Source organism: Perissodus microlepis, chromosome 9 (assembly GCF_051167445.1).
Source record: "Perissodus microlepis isolate ML-2025 ecotype Zambia chromosome 9, ASM5116744v1, whole genome shotgun sequence".
Lineage (NCBI taxonomy): Eukaryota > Metazoa > Chordata > Actinopteri > Cichliformes > Cichlidae > Perissodus > Perissodus microlepis.
In genome coordinates, this window is record NC_140469.1 from 27521862 (window position 1) to 27532514 (window position 10653).

General features: G+C 40.9%; 1 protein-coding gene across 1 annotated transcript; it reads left to right on the plus strand.

Moving 5' to 3' along the window:
• The first annotated feature begins 5734 nt into the window (after positions 1–5734).
• Positions 5735–7209, plus strand: LOC146380652 (uncharacterized). The gene is made up of 4 exons (XM_084940193.1): positions 5735–5867; positions 5962–6070; positions 6348–6422; positions 6547–7209. Exons 1-4 carry the CDS (start codon positions 5795–5797, stop codon positions 6719–6721), a joined length of 432 nt encoding a protein of 143 aa, XP_084796319.1. The 5' UTR covers positions 5735–5794; the 3' UTR covers positions 6722–7209.
• The last annotated feature ends 3444 nt before the right edge of the window (positions 7210–10653 follow it).

The window sequence follows — 10653 nt, forward strand, 5'->3', positions numbered from 1 at the left end:
CAGCATCTCTTTATGCATCTCTCTCACAGCACTGATGACCCATCTGCTTTTTTAAGCACACTCAGTGCAAATCTTCACATGGTTTGATGACTGTCATGTCTCCAACAGGTCCGTCACCTTATTGCCTCCCCACAAACACCTCTGTTGTGTTTTGTGAGTGGTTTAGTGTTTGTTTTTGTTGTTTCTTTGAGGGGGGGGCAACATTTTTCCCATTTCCTCATTTTAATTCAAATTCCATTGTGATTTGTGCGCCTTTCAGCGTTTTTCTGTTTGCTGGTGTTTTCTTAAGCTGCAGTGTATTTGACCTCTTTGGGGTCACAGTACTGAACAGCCAACCTCAGGAGAGCCAGCTTGCTGAAACAGTGACTATTTCAGCTTTCAAGCAACTGTTTTATTGTAGCAACTAAATCCCCTAGTGAGGAATTACTGACCCCATTTTGTAAAGTAACATCTTTTCCTGGCCTCATTCATTCCTATTCTAGGCCTCTAGAGGTGGTTCAGTGCAAAACATCAGAACATATTGATTGTAAGTGGATAAAATAAAATGCAGTTGCTGTTAAATATTGCTTACCTTGGCCTTCGTGTCAACTTTTAAACCAAATTTAGATTTTTTTTTTTGTGGAATATAGGGGAGTGCTCTTTATGTGAGTTAAGTTTTAAAAGTGCTATGTCTGTGAAGGTTCTCAGTCATCCAGGTCATCGTAGTCAAAGGAGCTTGCAAAGAAAAGTGTCTGGACTTCTTTAAGTTGCTTGAAGACGTTTCACCTCTCATCCGAGAAGCTTCTTCAGTTCTAAGGTCAAATGGTGGGGAGTCCCAGATTTAAACCTAGTGGGAGTATCCCCCCACAGAGGGACAAAAGGACCCCCTGATGATCCTCTAATCGCCTGAGCCAAGGTGTGAAGCAACTTAAAGAAGTACAGACGCTTTTCTTTGCAAGCTCCTTTGACTTTTAAAAGTGCTGCGTACCACTCAAAGACTCAAAGAAAATTTTCAAATGCAATTTAATAAGGGCTTCAGAGAATCAGCTTTACATAAATATGCAAACTTCCCTCCTGAAGTAGCAACTAAAATACAATCGAGTTCACTATTTATCGTGTGTGTAACCGCAGTGCAATTGTCTTCTCTCATTGCAACACTTTCCGTGGCAGCCCACCAACACTTCTCAGAAAACTCTGCAAAGCTGCCCGTGCTTCTCACACCTGCTACAGAGAAGCTAATAACCATTTCACTCAAACACTTAAACTAACAAGAAATGCAGCTCCAGTGAATCATGAAGTGACTTCAGGATGACCAAACAGGCTGTGGTGACATAACAGCTGCTCATCAAGACTATCAAGTTCCTGAACAAAAATAACAGTTTTAATTTAAAAGAGTAAACCACATCAGGTTCAGATCAGTTGGCTGTAACTGTGTGTAACCCTGAAGGACCCTACATGGCTCAGAATGCTCACTGTTATCTTTTGATCACAATGACTGTGTTGTCACTTTTTCATTTGACACTTTTCGTTGACACTTTGCAGTGCTCGCTGTTCCGTTCTCTTCTCTGGCCTGGCACTACTGAAATAGGCAAGGCGTGATCAGGTAATGTTTGCCGGCTATGAAGACGAGCCTTCCCTGACACTACACCCTGAACCTGCTGCTCCACTCCTCCCCTTGCAGCTGATCCACTAACCAAACCCCTCCACACTGTGGTTAAAAAAAAAAAAAACTCCTTTTGTCAGCAGTTTTGTTTTCTAGACAAACGGTTGCGGCCAAGGATGCTTTTGGTTTTAAGGGCTTACGAGAACACTTTAAACTGAAAGTCTAAGTGTCCGTAGTTCTGCTTTCTACCGTGATGTTAGTCACATCCTGTCTCCCCCATCTTCTTTGCTCTTTCCATTTTGTCAGAATGACCAGCATTTCCTCATTCTGCCTTATTTCAGTTGTTCCTTTATGTCATAGTTTGGAGGGCGCGCATGTTTCTGCAGTTTTGTTTACAATTTTTTTTGTTTACCATGAAAATTATACAGCTGTGCAAGTGTAAACAAGTCTTAAATACTGTAGTCTAATCTTGTTTAAAATAGCTGCAGCAAAGAGCACCTTCTGGGAACTGCAGAGAACTGTATATTCATATTCCTTTGACTGCAGTAAAGTCTGAGCTTGTTTTCAGTCTTTTTCTAACACTGTACACTTTAGATAACATCTGTTTTTAGATATTCATTGGTCTGTCATTCCACCGCTAATAGTCTGTAAGAAGGAAGCTAGCAATGTAGCCTTTAGGCTGCATTGCTGTTAAAGGTAGTAACTCTCTCTCTCTTTATTTTCCTTATTTCCAAACGTATGTGAGTGTGTGTGTGCAATTTTTGTTTTGCTGTATTTCTTAAAAAATATTTTCGTGTTTGCCTCTGAAGAGGATGTTTCATGTGATGAACATAAGGAGCAAGAGGTCATGTGAATTGTAGTCATGGCATTATTTTGAAATAGCATCATCGCATCACTGATTCAGTGTTATATGAATGAGTAAAGCTTCTCTTGCCGCTACTTTTCAGTCACAACTGCCTATTCATACTATGACTGAGCATAGAAAGCATCCAACAAAATGATGATGAAAATTGTTCTCAGAATTGTCAGCGTCTCACTGTCCTGTATCCCTTTTTGAGAATGTTTTAGGAAACTGTGACTGGAAGTAGTCATAATTGTAATATTCTTACTAACAAACAAGAGAAAAACGACATCATTTAAAATTAGTCACTAGTGTGTTACCCTGAGAAAACGTTCTTAACCATGAAACTTTATTAGGTGCTCTTGTTCAGCTCAATGCACTTAAACATAGTAAAGACGACCCCCTGAAGTTCAAACTGAGCTTCAGGCAAAAGGTGATTAAAGTGACTTTGAACATTGCATGGTTCTAGGCGTTTCTGAGTATTTCAGAAACTGGCAGCAACAGTTACTCACATAACCACTCAATAAAAGTATGCAGAAGAGCATCTCATGACACATCAGTTCTTGAAGCAGATGGGCTGCAGCAGCAGAAGACCACACCGCTTGCCACTCCTGTCAGCTTAGATCAGGAAACCTTCACACAGACTCACCAAAATCAGAAGATTGGTTCAGGCTGCTGCTGCTGCTGGTGTAATGGGGCTGGGGTATTGTCTCTGCATGCATTAGGCCCGAGCGCCCACTTGTGAATGCTGCTGACCACGCAACAGTATCTGTGTGATTACCTCATGTCACTATGGACAAAAATCTCTGTATATACTGTATCAGTGATTTCCCACTCATTTCCCACCTAACTTCAAATTCTTGGCTGATTATGTGTAAAAATACAGTTTTAATTTCAGTAAATTCTGTATTGTGACCAGTAGTTCTGTAACATGTAGCGTACTGAATGTTGCTGCTCCATCCTGATAGCACAGAAAAGTGTGTAACAGACACGTCGTGACACCGTGTCCTTTTCATGCTTTACCTCTCCAAAGCATAAAACGGACACGCATGCAGATGTTGCAGTTTATTTGAAGCCGAGATACTGTATCAGACGTTATTAACATATTTATTTCTTTTTCTTTTTTTTCCCTGTCACGTTCGGCACTGTAGCAATTAGATTTATTGTCTGAAGGCCAAGAAAAATGCCCAACAAATTTATTTTTTCAAGTGGGTTATTATGGCTTTGCCATACTGGTCAACTTGATATTTATTTATTTATTTATTTATTTTTAATTTTTAATTTATTACAAACAGAACAGACATGACTGAGGGATAGGAAAGAGAGAGACATAAACAACAGAAGTTTAAGGAAAGGAGAGATAAACAAAAAACTGAGGGGAAGAGGCGCGCAGAGACAAGACAAAATCTGCTAGATCACCTGCTGGGAAGAAAAAGAAGAAAACAAGCATAAAGAAAACACATTAAGGAAACCACAGAAACAACCTAGATAAGTATAAGTAACAGTAAATCATAAATACTGAGGTTATTGAGCAGCACACAACACCAATGCACGGTTTGCTTTAAGGCAGTAGCCAAGGAAGATAGTATGTGTCCGTGAACATCTGTGTGCACACCTGTGTGCGTGAGAGCACTTGTATTCAAAAGGTTTTTCCATGTAACAATCTGATAGTGGGTGTGGGGAGCCATAGCCCATCCCCCAGTACATGAAGCAGGCATGCAGGAGATCCAGGCTCAAGACATCCACCAGAGGATCACCGGAAGGGCAGTCATACCACCCTCCTGGAAAGAGCTGCCCAGACAAGGGGTCCAAGCAGCCATGTTGCAGAAGCTACAGGGGACATGCAGTGACATGCCCACAGGCTCTGCCGGCAGCCAGCTGCACCAGAGCGGACCGAGCCCTAGGCTTGGAGACCTGAGGGCCTCTCCACCTCTCAGAAGGGGCCTGACTGAGCCATGAGTGCCAGTCCCCGCCAAGCAGCCGCCGGGAGTGAGCCAGCACGTAACTGAGCGCCTAGTCCTGCACACAGAGAACCACCAACGCACAGACGGACAAGGGCATCAGCCTGGACCACATGTGGCACGTCCAGGTACCACATGTAATGCCACGTGTAGATTGGCATTAACTTATAGATAACCAGATGCTATCGTGGTTCACTGTTTCTTTTGCCTGCCTCCATCCACTCGACTCTCAGGACTAACCAGCACTCACCTGGACCTTGCCATCAGCTTCTCCACCCATGCCATTCTTTTTCCAAGTAGGGCAAAAGGATACTTTCACTCATATATTGGACCTCGCACCAGTGAGCCATCTGACTCCTCTTTCCTTCTGTTTCAGTGACTCTGCTCACCTAAGTATTGAGTTTTGTGAAGTAAAGTTTTCACGTCCAAGCCACATTAACTGCCTCCATCTGAGTCTGCAGTTTGGGTCCACCCTCTCACTCGGGCCTGTCCACCATAACACTTATGTGTTCATTTTTTAACTTTGTTTTTTTTACACCTCTGTAAATAAAACTTGGTTTCTTTACATCAGCAGCTTAACTAGTAAGATCCGTTTATTAAATGTCACTTCTGAGCATCACTCATGTTCTTTGTTCCCTTTTCTATCCGACCTGTTTGAACTCTATGACTTTGTCTTGTCTCTATCTATGTCTCCTTCAAATAAAAACAGACTATTCTCTGTAGACACATATTTTATTTATCATGTGTACATTATTTCCTTATATAGCTCAAACGCTGCACATATGAGTGGGAGCACAGACATTAATGATGTGACATGTGTAGGTGTGTCACTAGGACGGTCATTATGACTCTGTGCTTTCATATGTCCTGCCCAGAAGTGATTGCTAAAGAAATCTTTTGTAACTAAACTGACTTTAGAAAACATTCAGAATTTACTTTAAAGGAGAAAAATTGAAAAATTAGTAATGACTAAAAAATGTACTTTTAGTCATTACATTTAGGCTGTGATCAGCTTGCATTAAGTAAAATAACTCACTTTTAACCTTTGTTCTTTATTAATTCCTTAATGAAGTTGCTGATATAATAAACCAAGCTAGGAGAATGACCTCCGACTGCAGGAATCCTAGCACTCCCACAGTCTCACAAGAGGAACCATTACCAAATTATCAGCAGGAAATTGGTTGATAAAAGTGACTCCTTAAGGCACGCTGGTGGAATTTCCCTAAATTCATTAGCATGGAGAAAGAGGAGGGAAAAATAAAACAGGAAGTTGACTGAGTGACTTCTGCTTTTCTAGACCTCACTGCATAAATAGCCGGTATCCCCACACATCAGTCAGTTCATCGAGCACTCTGGAGAAGAGAAGAGAACAACAGATAATAACAGATACTATATTAGATTTTTTATAAAATGGCAAACTCTGGAAGTCTGTTAGCGCTGGTCGCTGTTGTCCTGTTGGCTGTGGTCGAGTGTGGCTCATCAGGTAAGTTCAAACTCTGTGGAAGTTTTCCACATTGCTTTTCTTCAGTTTCAGACAGCTTCATTTAAATCTCACGCCGCTCTGTGTTTGCCTTTAGCTGAGAAACTAGCTACCTGCTGCACAAAAGTCACCACAACGGAGATTAAGGAACCGATCATGGGATACCTGGTCCAGAGAGCAAACCCTCCATGTGTCCAGGCAGTCATGTAAGTCATATTCTGACAATTTAAAGCAACGAATAGACTCCACAAAAATGGACAAATCACTGTTAATTTTCAGTAATTAAGAACTTTCTGAATATGCTTCTAACCATCTAATACTGACTTTATTTGCATAACATTTTAATTTCATAAGCTGTGTACAAATGTAAATGAAAGTGACTCTATTATATTGAAAATTAACTTAATGACCTGTTGATATTAGATGAAATGGATTTAATGGCAAGACGTTTTTTAATTTTAACCTTATTTTTAATTCCTGCAGCTTTCAGACACAGTCCGGTCTTTTCTGCGCTTATTTGAAAGCTTCCTGGGTTCGTGCCAAGATTGTTGCATTCGAGTAAGTTTTATATCATCATTTATTTACTGACATGCTCATTTGGACTCATTCTTGTAATCAGTTCTTCAGTTACAAACCTGTCGTCTCATATATTTTTCCTTTTTTGTTTTTTTTTTTTCATCAGGAAAGCTAAAACCAGGTCCACTTCACCATCTGTGGTACCTACATCTCCAGTCTCCCTTCTCTCCATCATAACATCCACCGCCTCTCCTTCTTCATCTTCCACCGCTCTGCCTTCCTCCTCAGCGACCTCTGAGATGTCGACTGGTGCGACCTTTTCAGTAAGCAGGAATGAGTAGGACGCCATCTGATGAAGAAAGCTGTAACCTCCCCCAAGATGTTGGGGGAACTAACTGATGTTAAATTATTCGGATGAATATTAAGTGTCTTTCAATTAATTTAAAGCAAAGATATTTATTTGTTAAGTCTAATTGATCTGTGCTGATACAGTAAAGGCAAATATTCATTGTAAAGTGTATTTATCAGCATTGATGTGTTAATGTGCACAACATTTGGAGTTTTATGTTTTTATTACATGCAGGCATATATTTATGAAAAATAGAGATATTTATTTACTTAAAATATTGTCATAACTTAAAAGTGAAGTTGTGAATTTTGCATTTAGTATTTGTTAGTTTTTATGATCTATTTGGAGATCAAACAAATGCATTCTGGCCAAATCCAGAAATTCATTTGTTTAATTATTCTGAGAAAGTGTCATGAGATATTTATTTATTAAAAGCTTTTATTGTGAGGATTGTGACGGGAAAAATAAATATTAAATTTATGGTGAGATTGCATCCTTTTTAATTTCAATCTAACTGTGTGTATGTGCAAAACACACGTCTGCCTCACACTGGCAGCACCTTTCTTTGTGTGTTTAGACCACCTTTAGTGGCTCATGTAGTTGTGCAGCTGTAGTTTTATCCCACAATTACTTGAAACAGTGTGGGAGAATCAGGAGTGGACAGTGTCTGAAACAAGTCCAGGTAACTAGCTCACAATAAGAGATAGTCCATGTGTGACAGAAAACCTCTGTTTGGCAGCATCGTGCAGTATGCAGGTGGCCCACTTTCTCACTATGAGCTCTCCTGATAACAGCCCGCTCTGTTCCAGGGCTGACTATAGCAATGGTGTTTTTTGGAGCAAGAACTGGCCATATTTGGACAAACTTAATTAAATTAAGTAAGTTTGGATTACAGTGTTCGACAGCACCGGCGCACTGGAGAGTCATGTTAAATCAGGCAGATTTTAAAATTCATTTTCTACATTCTGGAGATTTTTTATGCCCCACTTTTCACCCTTTCTGTACCGGGCTGGTGTAAATGTTTTTACTTTAAAGGTAGCTGGTCAGTGTTCACTATAATGACATTCCCCAGCCACCCTGTTATTTTTAAATTTTTAAACTTCACGTAGACACAATTCACTCAAAAATGGCCTTTGCTGAGATTGCTCAGGTCCAGTAAAAATCTCACTTTAGTGAATTAACAGTTTGCATGTCTAAATGCATTTTAATGGAACCTGTGGCGCAGGCCTACAAACACTGTTTCCATGCATTACATAGATACAGACACAAGCCAATCAGCACTTAAAAGCTAATAAAATATAACAATCATACATTACAGACCGATAAATGTTTTTAGCACCAACAGCGCAAACACAGACAATATTTTCGGATCAGTTACTCAGATTAGCAGAAGTGTCTTTCCGTGAACCATCATCATCATCAGCTACAAAGCAGAGTCATTTTGATATGTTTATGGACAAGGTCAATATACAGTGGCTTGCAAAAGTATTTGGCCCCCTTGAACTTTTCCACATTTTGTCACATCACAACCACAAACATGAATCAATTTTATTGGAATTCCACGTGAAAGACCAACAGAAAGTGGTGTACACGTGAGAAGTGGAACGAAAATCATACATGATTCCAAACATTTTTTACAAATAAATAACTGCAAAGTGGTGTGTGCGTAATTATTCAGCCCCCTCAGTCAATACTTTGTAGAACCACCTTTTGCTGCAATTACAGCTGCCAGTCTTTTAGGGTCTGTCTTTACCAGCTTTGCACATCTAGAGACTGAAATTCTTGCCCATTCTTCTTTGCAAAACAGCTCCAGCTCAGTCAGATTAGATGGACAGCGTTTGTGAACAGCAGTTTTCAGATCTTGCCACAGATTCTCGATTGGATTTAGATCTGGACTTTGACTGGGCCATTCTAACACATGGATATGTTTTGTTTTAAACCGTTCCATTGGTGCCCTGGCTTTATGTTTAGGGTCGTTGTCCTGCTGGAAGGTGAACCTCCGCCCCAGTCTCAAGTCTTTTGCAGACTCCAAGAGGTTTTCTTCCAAGATTGCCCTGTATTTGGCTCCATCCATCTTCCCATCAACTCTGACCAGCTTCCCTGTCCCTGCTGAAGAGAAGCACCTCCAGAGCATGATGCTGCCACCACCATATTTGACAGTGGGGATGGTGTGTTCAGAGTGATGTGCAGTGTTAGTTTTCTGCCACACATAGCGTTTTGCATTTTGGCCAAAAAGTTTCATTTTGGTCTCATCTGACCAGAGCACCTTCTTCCACATGTTTGCTGTGTCCCCCACATGGCTTGTGGCAAACTGCAAACGGGACGTCTTATGGTTTTCTGTTAACAATGGCTTTCTTCTTGCCACTCTTTCATAAAGGCCAACTTTGTGCAGTGCACGACTAATAGTTGTCCTATGGACAGATTCCCCCACCTGAGCTGTAGATCTCTGCAGCTCGTCCAGAGTCACCATGGGCCTCTTGGCTGTATTTCTGATCAGCGCTCTCCTTGTTGGGCCTGTGAGTTTAGGTGGACGGCCTTGTCTTGGTAGGTTTACAGTTGTGCCATACTCCTTCCATTTCTGAATGATCGCTTGAACAGTGCTCCGTGGGATGTTCAAGGCTTGGGAAATCTTTTTGTAGCTTAAGCCTGCTTTAAATTTCTCAATAACTTCATCCCTGACCTGTCTGGTGTGTTCTTTGGACTTCATGGTGTTGTTGCTCCCAATATTCTCTTAGACAACCTCTGAGGCCATCACAGAGCAGCTGTATTTGTACTGATAATAGATTACACACAGGTGCACTCTGTTTAGTCATTGGCACTCATCAGGCAATGTCTATGGGCAACTGACTGCACTCAGACCAAAGGGGGCTGAATACTTACACACACCCCACTTTGCAGTTATTTATTTGTAAAAAATGTTTGGAATCATGTATGATTTTCGTTCCACTTCTCACGTGTACACCACTTTGTGTTGGTCTTTCACGTGGAATTCCAATAAAATTGATTCATGTTTGTGGCTGTAATGTGACAAAATGTGGGAAAGTTCAAGGGGGACGAATACTTTTGCAAGCCACTGTATATGGTCAGAAACAACGGCTTGCTATGACAAGTGTATAGTTAGGGGCAGTTATTATTGCGAACCTTTTTACATCTGGGGCAGTATGTATAGTCGAAATCAGCCGTCTATCTTGAGATCTTGAGATGTGTAAGAGGTGTAAACTTGTCACAGCCAGCCATCAATGCAAATCATGATGCATAAGCTGTGAGGCTCAACCATTAATACAAATTATGAGGTCAAAAATAGAATTGGTACATATGCAAAATATATAGTGTGAAATAGAGAATAGATAGAATAAAATAGCCCTTTATCATCATTGTAAAGTATCATATAAAATGTAAATAAATTACAGGACACTAAAGCTTGTGTATATAAGTCAGACAGTTACTATATTATTTTTAGTGTATGTAACATGGCCATAGTATTTTGGTAAATGGCCTGTATTTGTATAGTGCTTTACTAGTCCCTAAGGACCCCAAAGTGCTTTACACATCCAGTCATCCACCCATTCACACACAGGTGATGGCAGCTACATTGTAGCCACAGCCACCCTGGGGCGCACTGACAGAGGCGAGGCTGCCGGACACTGGTGCCACCGGGCCCTCTGACAACCACCAGTAGGCAACGGGTGAAGTGTCTTGCCCAAGGACACAATGACCGAGACTGTCCAAGCCGGGGCTAACTCCCAACTGTTGAGCCACGATCGCCCCTGTATTTTCACTGTATATAAAATAAAACCCAATACAACAACAGAAATAAGCATTTTAACAAATGAGTAACTAAGCCTTGACTCGTGTATTTAAACTGGATCCTGGGGAATCCTGAGGTTTTATTGTGGTTTTGCTGTCTCAGTGTCTTGTTTGTTC